This window comes from Hypanus sabinus, chromosome 10, assembly GCF_030144855.1.
Source record: "Hypanus sabinus isolate sHypSab1 chromosome 10, sHypSab1.hap1, whole genome shotgun sequence".
NCBI classification, from domain to species: Eukaryota; Metazoa; Chordata; class Chondrichthyes; order Myliobatiformes; family Dasyatidae; genus Hypanus; species Hypanus sabinus.
In genome coordinates this window covers 105847247-105863989 of record NC_082715.1, presented here as the reverse complement: position 1 = coordinate 105863989, position 16743 = coordinate 105847247, and the positions used below count along the sequence as shown (strand labels likewise).

General features: G+C 41.3%; 1 protein-coding gene across 2 annotated transcripts in view; it reads left to right on the top strand.

The window, feature by feature from the left end:
* The window catches only part of map3k5 (mitogen-activated protein kinase kinase kinase 5), a 183495-nt gene extending 171217 nt beyond the window's left edge, over nt 1–12278 (top strand). For both annotated transcript variants that reach the window (XM_059982504.1, XM_059982506.1), the window contains exon 29: nt 12055–12278. In XM_059982504.1, the coding sequence (XP_059838487.1) occupies nt 12055–12139 (85 nt within the window). In that variant the 3' untranslated portion in view covers nt 12140–12278. The remainder of the gene's footprint in view (nt 1–12054) is intronic.
* The last annotated feature ends 4465 nt before the right edge of the window (nt 12279–16743 follow it).

The window sequence follows — 16743 nt, the reverse complement described above, 5'->3', positions numbered from 1 at the left end:
TGCAGCTTGAAATGGTTCTAGTAACAGAACTGGGGTTCTGGCTGATAATCTGAGGATCATTCCATGAAATGTTATCAATTTGGAGGGCCAGATTGATGAGGCGTTTGAGGTCAGTGGGCATCACCTGGGTAGATAACTCATCTTTTAAGCTCTCCTAGAGGCCATGATTATAACGGGCCAGGAGCGGTCCTGCATTCCTGCTCCACTCTGCCACAAGCGTCCTGAATCCCACAGTTAATCCAGATTTGACACAGGTGAGGCATCTGATCGTAACTGCACTTCCACTTCCCAGATCTCTGTATCTCGGTGGTGAACTCCTTCTGTTGATTGCAAATGGCAGTTTTATTGTCCCAGATAGCAGCAGCCCAGTTCAGAGTTTACCTAATCAGGAGAGAGATGACGAAGGCAATCTTGGCTTGATCCATACAAAACAGATGACTGGATCTTGTAGTGTAAGACACATTAGACTGGATGGGATGGCATTGGGTTGGGAATTCATCAAAGCATTCAGGCACTAGAGCCCGGAGCTCAGGGAGAGGACGTTGTCTGACACAGGGTTGCTATGTGGGGATGGAGAGTTCAAAGATAGCAGGCAGGTTTCCTGTTGCTTCTGGATAATGTGCTCACGTCGATGGATGACATCCTTTAGGTAACCATAATCTGCTAGGTTAATCCTTGTTTCATCCATCCTGTCATGAAATGTAGAGGAGGCTTGACCCAAAAGCAGGGCTTTGGAGATGATTAGCAGTAAACAATATCATAATAAAGTTCAAAATAAAGCTGTGGGGGCACAAAACAAGTGAGAACAGATACTAAACAAGTTAAGAAAGTTTCAAGGCTGGGAACAGCTGGCTGGTTCATGTTAGTGAAGAAAGGAGTGGGGATGAGAGCTGGATTTAAATAGGCTGCAGGTGATGAGTTGGAAATGAGTGGCTGGTGACTCCTATCTGCTGGGTGGAAACTGGGAGGTGCCTACCTATGCAAGCCTGATGCACATCTTTTGAATTGAATGTTATTACCTAGGAATACAGGTCCATAATTTGTTGACCTTCATAAATTAAAGTATTGAGTATGGGAGATGGGAACTTATGTTGAAGTTGTATAAGACATTGGTGAGGCCAAATTTGGAGTAGCGTGTGCAGTTTTGGTCACCTACTTACAGGAAAAATGTAAGTAAGTTTGAAAGAATATAGGGAAAATTTACAAGGGTGTTGCCGGGTTTGGAAGACTTGAGTTATAAGGAAACATTGAATAGATTATGACTTTATTCCTTGTAACGTAGATGATTGAGAGATTTGAAATTACGAGAGGTGTTGATAAGGTAAATGCAAGCAGGCTTTTTCCACTGAGGTTGGGTGGGACTACAACCAAAAGTCATGGGTTAAGGGTGAAAAGTGAAGAGTTTAAGGGGAACATGAGAGGAAACTTCTTCACTCAGAGGATCAGGAGAATGTGGAACGAGCTGCCAGTGCAAATGGTGAACATAATTTCAATGTCAATGTTTAAAAGATGTTTGGATTGGTACATGGAAGGTAGGGGTATGGAGGGTTATGATCCCGGTATACAGGTCGATGGGAGTAAGCAGTTTAATTTGTTCAGCACAGACTAGGTGGGCTGAAGGGCCTGTTTTGTGCTGTACTTTTCTATTGACTCTATGACTATTATTGTAACACTACCTAATTTATTATTGCCTGGCAATTGAGTCGTGTATCGCTGAAATAAGCAGGATTAAATGGACAGCAGCACAAGATGCTTTATTTCATTATGTGACTTTGCTATATTCTTTAACCTCTCTTAGGAGGTACCTCTCCAACACAGTTTGCATCAAGTGTGGGTAGAGTTACTGTACACCAAGCAGGAAAGAAGAATCTCCCAGGCTAGGAATGTGCTTTACATTGAAGGTCAGATTTGTTCACTGGCATAATATCACGTGAGTCATGGCATCAGTCAAATTATTTCACAAGCATTTGTGCACAGCTATGAGGTAATCCTTTTTATTTGGATACCAGTAATCACAACGAGGCTCCAGCATGTTAACCTGTAATACATGAGACTATCAGCCACAAAAGGAAGGCGTCACAGGGGTGAAGCAAACACAACAGTTGCTCAACCACACCAACGTCTGTCTATACACTGAAAGATGTTGCTATTGTCCTCAAAGTAACATACAAGCAAATTTCTTTATTTTTTCCATGAAATCTCTCTGCTTCCCTTTCGACCATGTACTGCATCACCCCCTCTGTCACTGTAATCTAGCTGCTAGAACATTGGAGCAGTTCCTTTAGCCCACAGTGTTCTGTCAAGCTCATTAAACATGGGATGCTGCTCCTTTTCTTTTCAAATCAGTATAAATGACATTAGTGACATTTAGATCCCTTTGTCCTGTATCGTAACTTCAGGCTGGGGGGTAGCTGAAGGTATCATTGAATTGGTGGATTTGTGGCTAATTGGACCATTGGAATCCCATTTGTGATAAAGGTGACCTGTGCAAGGGTATAATTTGCAACTGAACTGAAGGGATGACCAATATTCCTGTGGGGAGGTTTTCTGGAGCTATTCGAGAGGGGTTAGACTGGCATAGCGTGGACTGGGACTCGTCTAACAGATCAGATCGTTGAAGCAGGTATAGAGGTTAGAGCAGGCGAGTCCAGCTGGCAGGATGGAAGATCTGATAGGCCGTGAATCACAGGTCAGAGCCTGCCACGGAAACCATGATGGGTAACTGATTGCTGATGTTCTGAGAAGGGGATATCAAATGTCCAAACCCTCATACTGTCTGTGACTGCAAGCAAGACTCCAAGGTGGAGTATTACCTCTCTGGTTCTAAGCTTAAGGATGTCTTGGAGAAGGTGAAGGACATTTTGAAAGGGGTGGGGGGGGGGGGCAAGTAGCTAATCCATATTGGTAGGAAGAGGGGGGGTCTGGAAAAGTGACCATCCTAACTTCTATGGCTGTAATCTCTGAATTACTCCCAGTGCTACATGCTTGAAGAGGGTAGAAAAAGGGGTAATGAGTTTGTGGCTAAAGAGATGATCCATTTGGGAGGGTCTCAGCTACTTAGACAATTGGAAACCCCTTTTGGGCAAAAGTGACCCATACACAAGTCACAAGTTGCAACTGAATTGAGGGAATGTTTTCTCGAGCTACTCGGGAGGGTTTAAACTGGGACTCAAAGAACTAGTCTACCAGATGAAATATTTAGAACAGACATATGGGTTAGAGCAAGCAGGTCCAGTTGGTAGGACAGGCAGCATAGAAGTCTGATAGACTAAACTGCATTGTTTTAATACAGGAAGTCACTCAGGTAAAGCAGATGAACTCAGAGCATGGTTTAGCACATGGGATTGTGATATTATAGTTATTATGGAAACATGGCTTAAGGATGGGTGGGACAGGCAACAGTGTTCTGAAATATCAATGCTTCTGGCATTATGACAGAGGTTGGGGTAAGGGAAGAAGAGGGGTTGTGTTATTTATCAGAGAGAACATCACAGCACCACTTAAAATATTCCTGGTGAAATTGTTTTGCAAGGTCAGGTGGATCAAATTTAAAAATAAGAAAGAACTTGGGTTTATAGAATAATCTCCCTGATAGTCAGCAGGAATTAGAGGATCAGCTATTTAGAGAAATAAATAATGAAGAGATGAGTTAGATTAGGAAGTGATTTAGGTGATTTTAACTTACCTAATATTGACCATAAGACTTTGGAACAGAATTGAATTATTTGGCCCATCGTCTGCTCTGCCATTTCCATCTCAACCCTATTCTCCTGCCGTCTCCCTGTAACCTTTCACACCCTTACTAATCAAGAACCTATCAAGCTCCACTTTAAGTACACTCAATGACTTGGCCTCCACAGCCACCTGTAGCAAAAAAATTCCACAGATTCACCACCTCTGGCTAAAGAAATTCCTCCTTATCTCAGTTCTAAATGTACGTCCCTCTATTCTTTAGCTGTGCTTCTGGTCCTAGACTCCCCCACTGCAGGAAATATTGTCTCCACACCCACTTTATGTAGGTCTTTCAACATTCAATAGGTTTCAATGAGATTCCCCCTCATTCTTCTAAGTTCTGTTGAGTACAAGCCCAGAGCCATCTATTTCCCCTCATATGATAAGCCTTTCATTCTAGGAATCATTTTCCTGAACCTTTTCTGAATACTCTCCAATGTCAACACATCCTCTCTTAAATAAGGTGCACAAAACTGCTCACAGTACTCCAAGTGAGGCCTCACCAATGACTTATAAAGTTTCAGCATTACATCCTTGCTTTTATATTCTCGTCCTCTCGAAATGAATGCTAACGTTGTATTTGTCTTCCTCACCAATGATGCAACCTGCAAGTTAACCTTTAGGGAATCCTGCACAAGGACTCCCAAATCCCTTTGCAACTCAGATTTTTGAATCTTTTCCTTGTTTAGAAAATAGTCTATGCTTTTATTCCTTCTACTAAATTGTATGACCATACACTTCCCGACAATGTATTCCATTTGCCACTTCTTTGTCCATTCTCTTAAGCTGTCCATGTCCTTCTGTAGACTCCCTGCTTCCTTAACACTACCTGTCCCTCCACCTATCTTCGTGTCCTCTGAAAACTTGGCCAAAAGCCATCAAATCCATCATACAAATCATTGACATACAATGTAAAAAGAATGGGTCTGACAGCCAATCAGAAAAGGCTCCCTTTAATCCCACTCTTTGCTTCAAGCCAATTAGCCAATGCTCTATCCATGCGCAGTATCTTGCCTGTAATACCATGGGCTCTTGTCTTGTTAAGCAGCCTCAAATGCGGCACCTTGACAAGGGCCTTGTGAAAATGCAAATACACAACATCCACCAATTCTTCTTTGTCTATCCTGCTTGTTATTTCCTCAAAGAATTCTAACAGATGTGTCAGGCAAGATTTTCCTTAAGGAAACCATGCTGACTTTGGCCTATTTTGTCATGTACCTCCAAGTACCCTGAAACCGCATCCTTAACAATCAACTCCAACATCCTCCCTATCACTGAGGTCAGGCTAACTGAGGTCAGGTTTCCTTTCCTATGCCTTCCTCCCTTCTTGAAGAGTGGAATGACATTTGCAGTTTTCCAGTCCTCTGGAACCATTCCACAATCTAGTGATTCTTGAAAGATCATTGCTAATCCCACCACAATCTCCTCAGCCACCTTGTTCAGAACCCTGAGGTGTAGTCCATTATGTCCAGGTGACTTAGCAACCTTCAGACCTTTCAGTTTTCAAGCATCGTAATAGCACCTGTAGTCACTTCTGCCCCTAACACTCTCTAACTTACAGCATTCTGCTAGTCTCTTCTGCTGATGCAAAATACTAACTCTGTTTGTCTGCCATTTCCTTGTTCCCCCTCTTCTGTTGCTACCTCTCCAGCATCATTTTACAGCAGTCCAATGTCTACTCTTGACTCTCTTTTACTCTTCATTTATCTGAAAACTTTTGGTATCCTTTTTGATACTTGTTGGCAAGCTTACCTTCATATTTCACCAGCCCCCTACCCATGGCTTTTTAGTTGCCTTCTGTTGGTTTTTAAAAGTTTCCCAGTCCTCTAACTTCACACCAATTTTTGCTCAATTATATGCCCTTCCTTTCACTTTTGCTTTTAACTGGGACTGCCTTAGTGCTAGGGCTAGAATTTAAGTGCATCCAGGAAAGCTTTTTGAAGGAATGTGTGACTAGCCCTTCTAGAGAAGTTCGTCTGATCTCTTTGGAATTGACGCAGTACAGGTGCCATTGAAATGCCATTGGGGAAACATTTGAGACTGGTGACTATAGTTAAACATATTTTCAAGGTGGTTATGGAAAAAGATAAAACCAGTCCTCATCAAAATCCTAAACTGGGAAAAAGTCAATTTTGATGGTATCATACAGGTACTTGAAAAGTTGATTGGGAACGGCTGTTTGCATGTAAGGAAATTGTCTGTCAAGTGGGGGGGGGGGGGACTTTTAAAATTGAGATAGAATAAGCTCATTGCCAGGATGTTCTTCTCAGATTGAAGAGAAAGGCTGGCATGAGGAAACTATGTTGACAGGGAATATTGAAGGTCTTTTTAGGAAAAAGGAGACATATGTTAGGTATATGCATCTGGATAAAGTAAGCCCTTTGAGAAGCACAAGGTATTTACAAGTACACTTAAGAAGGAAATTACTTTCAGAATACACTTTCAGAACAGCACAGATATAAGATAAGAGAGGAGAGATTTAAAGGAGATCTGAGAGGTAACTTCTTTACCCAGAACATAATGAGTACCTGGAATGAGCTACTAGAGGAGGTGGTCAAGGTAGGTACAATTACAACATTTAAGAGGCATTTGGATGGGTATATGGAGGGGAGGGGCATGAGGGTTATGGATCAAATGTGGGCATCTGGGACTAGCAGGGATGATGCTATAGTTAGCATGGACCAGTGGACTGAAGGGCTGGTTTCTGTGTGGTATTATTCCTTGTATTTATGACTCCAGAGTGGAAGAAAGGGCCATACTGGGAGACAAGGTGAAGGAAAATCCGAAACGATTCTATAACTATATTAAGAATAAAAAGGAAGTAGGTCCCCTTACAGATCAGAACACTGATCTGTGTGTGCAAACGCAGGAAATGGGTGAGGTCTTAAATGAATACTTCTCATCTGTGTCTACTGTGGAGAAGGACACAGAAGCTAGTGAGCTCAGAGAAGGGACCTGTGATATTCTAAAACATATCAACACTGCAAAGAAGGAGTTGTTGGAGGGCTTAAAATGCATAAAGTTGGATAATCCCCAGTACTTAACCAGTTGTATCTCAGAACATTGTAAGAAGCAAGGAAAGACTTTTCTGATGTTTCTGATGTTTATATCTTTGTTAGCCACAGATGAAGTTCTGAAAAACTGGAGAATATCTAATGTTGTCCCTTTATTTAAGAAGGACAGCAGGGATAATTTAGGGAACTGTGGACTGGTGAGCCTTACATCAGTGGAGGGAAAGTTATTGGCAGGGATTCTGAGTGATGGGATTTATTTGCATTTGGAAAATCAAAGGTTAATTAAGGGTAGTCTGCATAACTTTTTGCACAGGAAATCATTTATCATGAATTTGAGTTTTTTTTGAAGAGGTGACCAAGAGGATTGATGAAGGAGCTTGCTAGATATTGTCTACATGAACTTTAGCAAGGCCTTTGACAAGGTCCCGTATGGTAGACTGATCCGAAAGGTTAGAACACATGGTGAATTAGCAAATTTGATACAAAATTGCCTTGGTGAAAGGAGCCAGAAGGTAGTGGAAGGATGTTTTTATAGATTGGAGGCCTATGACCAGTGGTGTACAGGTTTCCCCCGCTATTCGAAGGTAGAGTGTTCTTATGAAGCGGTTCATAAGCTGGAATGTCGTAAAGTGAAGAAGCAATTACCATTTATTTATATGGGAAAAATTTGTGAGTGTTCGCAGACCCAAAAAAAATAACCTACCAAATAACACATAACCATGCCAAATAACACATAAAAATACACAGCCTATATAAAGTAGAAATAATTTATTCACAGTGTAGTTTCACTTACCGGAATCGGGAAGACAGTGAGCACTCTGATGGTGTGTTAGGCTGAGTCGTCGGAGGTTGGGATGGTGGGAGACTGGGGTGTCATCTCATCGTCGTTATTGTTTCCATCAGAACAGGCAGGTCACCTTCTTCCATGTCTGCCTGCCTCGAAGTCGGAGGTCGAGGTTCGTCGTCTGATGTGGAAGGCTTGAAAAACGACAGTACGCTTGACTGCTTAGCCTCACGCATTTATCTATCATACAGTTCTCTGTAAGCACTCAAACCATTCTGCAAATATGCCTTAAACTTACATACCCTTTCAAAATTAAAGTCGTACTTTTCTGCAATCATTGCAGCAAAAATCTCACGCAGTTGCTTCACCTTCAGTTCCTGGATGGCTTCATGTTCACTACTGCGTTCCGTTTCGATTATTATCTCTTCCTCTTGCAATTGCATCAGCTCTTCATCAGTTCTTGGTCATGGGATGCCAAAACCTCTACAGCATCATCTTCATCAACGTCCACAAGCCAAACTCACTTTGTCCTTACTTCGTTCACCATGATCGAAATGCTTATTTATGCCTAGTTTTACGCTAAGTGTAACACCCTTAGGAGGTCTTTTAGGCTTTTCCGAAAACTTAGAACTCATCTTGCTAATGGATGCACAAAATAATTCGACATAAAGCACGGATGCTCACAGGCACGTGTTTGAGCAATGCCGGCTAGAATGCAGTTCCGGGGGAGGAGCTTGGCTGCTCGGGATGCGCGCTGCATTTTTTTCATGTGCTGCCTTTTTCGTGCACTGCCTTTTCTCATAACAGTGAAAACGCCTTCTGGTAGCTAAAACAGGTAACTAATGTAGGTCTTTCATAACAGTGAAATGTCATAAAGCGAACGTTCAAAAAACGGGGGCCACCTGTACTATAAATATTTGTGCTGGGTCCATTGTTGTTTGTCATATGTATTAATGATTTGGATGAGAATACAACTGGCATGATCAGTAAGTTTGCAGATAACACTAAAATCAGTGGTATTGTGGACTATGAAGAAGGTTGACTCCGGTTATAACTGGATCTACAGCAACTGGGTAAGTGGGCAAGTGAATGGTAGATGGAACTCAAATTGGACAAATGAGAAGTGTTTGCACTTTGGGAATTTAAATCAGGCCACAGCAAATGTAAGGGCCCTGGAAAATGGGGTACAAGTTCCCTGTAAATGGGAACACAGGTAGACAGAGGTGAGATAGGCATCTCACATGCTTATCTTTGTTGGCCATGGCATTGAGTTTTAAGTGTTGGGATGGCATGTCACAGTTGTACAAAATGTTGGCTAGGCTGTATGCACATTTCTGGCCACCACACCATAGGAGGAATGTGAGTAAACTAAAGAGGCCGCAAATAAGATTCACAAGGATGTTGCTTGGGTTATCAGGAGGCATTGGACAGGCTAAACCAGCATTTCCCAGAGTGAAGGAAACTGAGAGGCAGCATGACGGAGATACATAAAATTATCACAGGCATAGATATAGTAAACATGTTAAATGCTGCAGATGCTAGAAATCCCATGTTTCTTTCCATGATAGGGTGTTTAAAATTAGAGAGTATTGTTTAAAAGACAGAGATGATTTAGAGGGATACAGGCCAAGCAAAGGCACCTAGGTTGGAGTGGATGAGTTGGGCTGAAGGAATTTTTTTTATAGCTTTCTGACTTAATATTCTAAGATGGGAGAGGTAAATATTTAAAAGGGATCTGTGAGGTAAACTTCTCACACACAGAGTAGTTGGTATCTGAAAGGAGCTATCGGAGGAGATGCTGGAGGTCTCGACAGGTCTTTGAATGAACAGAGTATAGAGGAATATGGAATTAATGGAGGCAAATTGGATTCATGTAGATAGGCAAAGGTCTGGTAAGCTGAAGGCTCTCTTTCTATGCTCTATGATTCTATGAGTCAATTTACCTTGTCTGTAGAAAAAAACTTTCCAAAGACACAAAAATCTACAGACAAAATCAGGAACATGGCTGGCATTTCTTACAGTAAAGATAACCTTGCGTTTATTCTACCAAGTGCTCGAAAGGGGCCTTCAGTTTAATCAGCCTGCTGACTGGCCAACATTTGTCTAACAAATGACAAATGAGGTGTTTTCTGAGAACACCACATTCATAACTTTCTTTGTGAATTGGAGGCTCGGTGGGCAGAAAGCTTTTTACTGAGTTACCGAGTTCCAACAAGACAAGGCATTGTTGATTGCACTTCTATCAACTTTGAGTTTTCTCACATCAGCCTTATGCCTTTCATCTCATTATTATTCAGTGATGTTTGACTGCAGAAATGACCTATCAGCATGAATAACTGTTATTTAGAATGCAGCTGTGTTACCATTCATAAGCACCCGTTCATAATGCCTCAAGTTATTTTATGGCTCACATGCAGTATTGGTTTGGCATGCCACAGCTCTAAATCCTCCCTTCCCCTTTGCCGCACACAAACTCTGGACCTAAACTTCATTCCACCCAAATTCAGCTCTTACAGTTTGATCCCTCCTGTGACTGAGAGAAACTGCTCTTTGTGTGGCAGAATTTTTAGGCCTAGACTTTCTATCCTAATCCCTAAATACGTTGAAGTCCTCGTGCCACCAACTGGGTGTGCCATATTAGCATTGTGGTACTATTTAAGTCAAAGGTCTGCCACTGAAATTCCAGACACGCGACTAAATGAGAGTTGAAAAATGTCATTTGGGATTGTGCTTGTGTTAGGAGGGAGTCAGAAGGACTGGAACCAGAATCTGGTTTATTACCACTGTCTTATTGGCATGAAATTTCTTATTCGCTGCAGTACAGTGCAAGGACATAACGTTACAATAAATTAAAATAAATAAACTACCAAAAAAAAAGGAATAATAGGGTTGGGTTCATAGACTATTCAGAAATTTGATGGCAGAGGGTGTTTCAGATTCATTAAGTATGGGTCTTCAGGCTCCTGTATCTCCTCCCTGCTGGTAGAAACAAGAAGAGAACATGCATGTCCGAGATGGTGAGGATGAAGGTTAGGACCTGTGGTCAAAAAGGAGCAAGTGACGTATTCAGGATGAGCCGCGTGGAGCTGTTCTGATGGATACACTGGGGAGGTGAGGGATGGGGGCAAGCATAGTGATTGAATATGTCATTGGGAATATGGGCCAGTGACTTGTGTCGAGGCGGAGCAAGGGTCTGAAAAATCAAGGAATCATGACTCTGATGTATAATGAAATAGGAGGGTAGAACAAGAAGAAATCAAAAGACATGAACTACGAGTGTTCAGGAATGTCAGGGGGTTGGAGCTATGTTAGTAAAATGTGGTTGTCCTCAGAGCAACCAATGGTGCTTGTTCCAGGTCTAACATAATTTCTAACATCCTCTCAGGGGACCATTGCACAAGAAATGTCTGCAACTGAAGCTAATCAAACTGGGAAGTGCCTGGTGGAGTTTTCCAAGCTGATGTGAAATAACTAGTAAATAAACAAAAGCACATTTCAAAGGCAATGTTAGATGGCAAAATGCTGAAAAGAAACACAGCACAACATGATCAGATTTCTCTGTCATAATAACCACGCTGTTTATAGCTGCATCTTCAGGCTTCTTTCTTTTGAATCCAACACTTCAATGCTTAAGATTTGAAATAATAACAAATAATGCTAAAAATACTCAGTAGGTGTCTGTGAAAGGGAAAATATAGAGTTTCAATATTCTTTATCAGATCAGATTAGGTTAAATTTTGAATTTCCTAAGAAGATTTGAATGGTCAAATACATTATAATATTTCTCTAATTGTGTCTTTTTGACTCATTGTTTTTACTAATCCTATGGATAATTTGAAACCCTGGAGGGAAGGAAAAAGAAAAGTATATTGATTCTGTCTTTCTATGATTTGGTCCTTTGTTCCTCTCAACTCCAATATTGTCATTATCGTTCTTCTCAATGCAATGTCTACACTTTCATGTCTGTCCTGCAATCCGAAATGTGGTTTCCTAAATGAGAATGTGTATGAGCATAACACCTTAAGTATAAAGGAGCAGAATTAGAATTTTCGTCCCATTGAGTCTGCTCCGCTATTCCATCATGGTTGATTTATTATCCTCTCAACCCCATTCTTCTGCCTTCTCCCCATAATCTATGATGTATTTAATAAGAACCAATCAAGCTCCACTTTAAATAACAATGACTTAGCCTCTACAGCTTATGTTGCAGAGTGATTCAGCATTCAGTTCAATCATTATGTTGATGTATTGAGGTTGTTTATTGCAATTTAATAAATAAATTTTATTTAAAGGGTTTAATGTAAAATTTTAAGTCATTTTAATTCTGAATCATTGAGATAACAAACTGTGGACTGACTTCCAATCTGTAACAACTCTGGAACATAGGCTATAATCTTCAGATACAATAATTTATTTATATTACCTCTCACTCATTGGTTATTTTCTCTGCAATATACTATTATTGCATAAATTGAATGTCAATAATTTTCTGATTGATCAATGGTTGTTTTTTCCCTTCTCTAGGGGTGGAATGCTTTGCAAATTGTGGAAAGCAATTGTTGAGAACAGGAAGAAATTGGAATCTACTTCCCCAGTAGGTCACGTGTAAGGAGCCTGTAATGGAACACACAAAAGTATCTCTCCATGAGGTACTAGCACTTTAAAAGAAAGTTTGACAATGTCTTGTTTGTGAGTCTGTTGCAATACTGATAAATGGGGGGGGGGGGGGAGAAAAAAACCTGAAACACTGACAAACGCACATGTGTTGCCTACAGATGTTCAATTTAGCAGGCTGTTTATATTCAAAATAACCATATGTGAAAAAGTGATTAAACAGGTATTTAAGGAGTAATTTTTCAACATCTATATTCACTGTGAACAAGGATCAAAGACCCTCATTCACAGTTAATATCAATTGGATACCTATGAAAAGGGTGTAAATGATTTGCCAGCCTTAAATTAAAGATGTGCAGACATTTTGAATTTACAAAGTATCTACAGTCCCAATGGGTTTAAACTCTGTGCTGAGAGCACAGAATCCAATTACATTTTGTTCTATTTTTGAATTTTTCTTTTAAACATGGGGGGAAACAATTGTGCACTAAATTCTGTTTTTTATATATTTTGTGCTCTTTTGGATGACATTTTGCTGAAGTACTGTTAATGTATATTGCGCAAAACTGCACATAACTTTTTTACAATGTTTGTAATGTAGCCACTGTCATAAGTTGTTTTAACTTTTTTCTGCTTTTGAACAACCTGAGTTACTGTAGTAAATTTTGTAAATGCACATAGGTTATATATGTAATTGTCCCAGTTTTTGTAATGTAAATTATATGGCTTTATATTGTATAATACAGTTAGTCCCATTTCCCTTTGGATGGTGAAATATGTTAAAATCATCATATTATGATTCACTTTTATTGTTGATCTTTGTGTCACAAATGACCTGTTCTAAGGATAAATACTTTGATAGCCACTTTTAGCAATAAATTAAAGAAAATTACAAACACATGAGTTTTATTGCACTGCCATTATTTTATTTATAGAGTTACAGAATTGTAAATATTTACAGAACAGAAGGAAGCCATTTGGCATGTTGAGTCTCCACTGGCACTATGTAAATGAGTTCAGCTGTCCCACACTACAACCCTCTCTTCATTGTTGCACAAATCATTCCCATTCACAGTGTTACACAGCTCCCTCAGAATGCTACGCTTGAATCTCCTACACGTGACAGTATATTCCAGACCCTAATTATGCATTGTGTGGTAATAATTTTTTCTTCATGTCACTTTTGTTTATTTTAGCATTATCTTCATCTTTTATCCCCAAGCTCTTGAGCCTTTCAGCAGTCTAGTTTGTATGTAGCTACTGTGACTTTAAGTTTTTCAGATGTGCCTACAAGCTGCTCTGTGCTGAAGAGAGGAACTCCAGTTTCTCTTTGGTATGTCCCCATAACTAAACTCCTTCCTTCTCTGGACCTGTTCCCCTTATCCTTCTTGGTGTTAAAGGCTGGTGTTGGGAAATGTCATTGGAGTAGCTTGGGTGAGTACCTGCAGTGCATTTTGAATCCTCTGCAGTTATGGTGTACAAGTGATGGAGGAAGAGAGCATTTAACCTGGTGGTTGAGGTGCCAGTGGAACAAGTTGCTTTGCCCTGGATGTTACTGAATTGTTGAGTGTAGATAGAGCTAGAAACACCCAAGCAAGTGGAGGGCACTCCATCACTTGTTCCTTGTAGATAGTGGAAAGGTCTTGGGGTATGAGAAAGTTTTAAAATATCAAAATCAACTTTATTCATAATAAAAAGTAATTACAAGAATAAATTGTGCCATATCTTTTCATTCTTACATTAATAAGAGAATGTGTTACATAGGTTCAATTAGATTTCTTAAAACCAATAGCAATATTGCCACCTGTGTGGACCCCAAGGGTGGTTCACCACCCAACCCAGTCCCTCCCTGTCTGGTGGCAGAAGAATCCTATACCATCCTTCACCGAGCTTTTGTGGTGGTTGTACCAAACTTCAGCACGTACTCCTGCAGCCTGCAATGTGCCGGTCATATCAGAAATTGAGTCAGTCACCAAAGGGTACTACTTTCTGATGGTATTCGTGCTGCCTGTCCAGTTGAGCTTCTGGTCTACAGTGACTGCCAGGACGTCGAGGGTGACAGTGTCACAGTGGGTATTAACCCATTTCCTAAACGGTTGTTTACTTCTTGTTGCAAGCAGATGTGGACACCTTCCTTCTCAGAGGAGTTCTAAATGAAGTTGAATATTGAATATTAATGAACATCTTCATTAACAGCATAATTGAAAAAAGTGGTTGAAAGTAGCATCTGGAGATTGGTCATTGACATCAAACAACCACAACCCACAGCAGTCTCTTTATTAAATAATCTGACAGAGTGTTCAGTGAGGGTCCAAGTGCAGGGGAGAACAGCAGTATGAACTGTTCGCTAAGTTTTAATAAGACTGAGTGGAACAAAAGGAAAATAATAAAGTAACAAGAGAAAATCTGCAGGTGCTGGAAAACTCAGGTCCATTAATTAAAACTCAAACTAAAAGCCTTGGAAGGCTGCTGGACCACACAATATTCCTGGTAGGGTGCCTAGAGGATGTGCAAAGCAGCTAGCAGGTGTTCTCACTGACATCTTCAACATCTCCCTGAGCAACACCACCGTTCCAATGTGCTTCAAGGCTGCCACCATCGTCCCTGTGCCAAAGAAGTCTTCAGAGTCCTGCCTCAATGACTACTGTCCCATTGCACTCACATCCATCATCATGAAGTGTTTCAAGAAGCTCATCATGAGGCATATCAAGACCCTGCTACCCCCTCACTGGATCCCCTGCAGTTTGCATACCATACCAACTGCTCGACAGACGACGCCATTGCCATCACCCTCCAACTGGACAAAAAAGACATGTACGTTTGAATCGAGTCAAGTCAAGTCAACACAAAATGCTGGTGCTGTGACAGTGCTTCTCCTATAGATGCTGCCTGTCCTGCTGTGTTCCACCGGCATTTTGTGTGTGTTGTTGTTTGAATTTCCAGCATCTGCAGATTTCCTCGAGTTTGCAAGTCAAGTCAAGTCACTTTTATTGTCATTTTGACCATAACTGCTGGTACAGTACACAGTAAAAACTAGACAATGTTTCTCAGGACCATGGTGTTAATGACACAGTACAAAACCTAGTCTGAACTACGAAAAAAAAACAACACAGAGAAAGCTACACCAGACTACCGACCTACACAGGACTGCATAAAGTGCACATTGACTTCATTTCAGCATTCAACACATCATCCCTCAGAAACTGATTGGAAAGCTGAGCCGACTGGGCCTGAACACCTCCCTCTGCAACTATATCCAGACTTCCTGATAGAGACCTCAGTCAGTCCGGATTGGAGGCAGGATCTCCAACACCATTGCACTGAGCACGGGGGCTCCCCAGGGCTGTGTGCTCAGTCCACTGTTGTTCACTCTGCTGACCCACGACTGTACTGCAACACACAGCTTGAACCATATCATCAAGTTCGCCGATGACATGACCGTGATGGGTCTCATCAGCAAGAACGAATAGTCAGCATAAAGAGAGGAGGTGCAGCAGCTAACAGACTGGTGCAGAGCCAACAACCTGTCTCTGAATATGAACAAAGCAAAAGAGATGGTTGTTGACTTCAGGAGGGCACAGAGCGACCACTCCCCACTGAGCATCGACGGCTCCTTGGTAGAGATCGTTAAGGGCACCAAATTTCTTGGTGTTCACCTGGCGGAGAACCTCACCTGGTCCCTCAACAACAGCTCCATAGCAAAGAAAGCCCAGCAGTGTCTCTACTTTCTGCGAAGGCTGAGGAAAGGCCATTTCCCACCCCATCCTCATCACATTCTATAGGGGTTGTATTGAGAGCATCCTGAGCAGCTGCATCACTGCCTGGTTCAGAAATTGTATCATCTTGGATCACAAAACCCTGCAGCAGATAGTGAGGTCAGCTGAGAAGATCATCGGGGTCTCTCTTCCCGCCATTACGGACGTTTACACTACATGCTGCATCCGCAAAGGAAACAGCATTATGAAGGACGTCACGCACCCCTCATTTCAACTCTTCTCCCTCCTGCTGTCTGGGAAAAGGCACCGAAGCATTTGGGCTCTCACAACCAGACTATGTAACAGTTTCTTCCCCCAAGCTATCAGACTCCTCAATACCCAGAGCCTGGACTGACACCAACTTACTGCCCTCTACTGTGTATATTGTCTTGTTTATTATTTATTGTAATGCCTGCACTGTTTTGTGCACTTTATATAGTCCTGGGTAGGTCTGTAGAGTTTGTTTTTCTCTGTGTTGTTTTCACATCGTTCAGTGTAGTTTCTGTACTGTTTCATGTAACACCATGGTCCTGAAAAACACTGTCTCATTTTTACTATGTACTGTACCAGCAGTTATGGTCGAAATGACAATAAAAAGTGACTTGACTTGACTAATGCCATCGCTGCAGGTCGGAAGCACTAACTAAATACTAAATTAATACTGATCCTTTGCAGTGTCAACCTAATTGTAATCTTTCCAGAACTCGACTAGCTAAGCAGGGAGCATTGCTGTCATTATGCTTTGGTCAAGACTCAACAAAACTGAAATGAAAGGAAGGGAGTTAAATACAGCCACGAATTAACACCAGTCAGCTGGAATGTGCATTCTTACAAGCGTGATTGC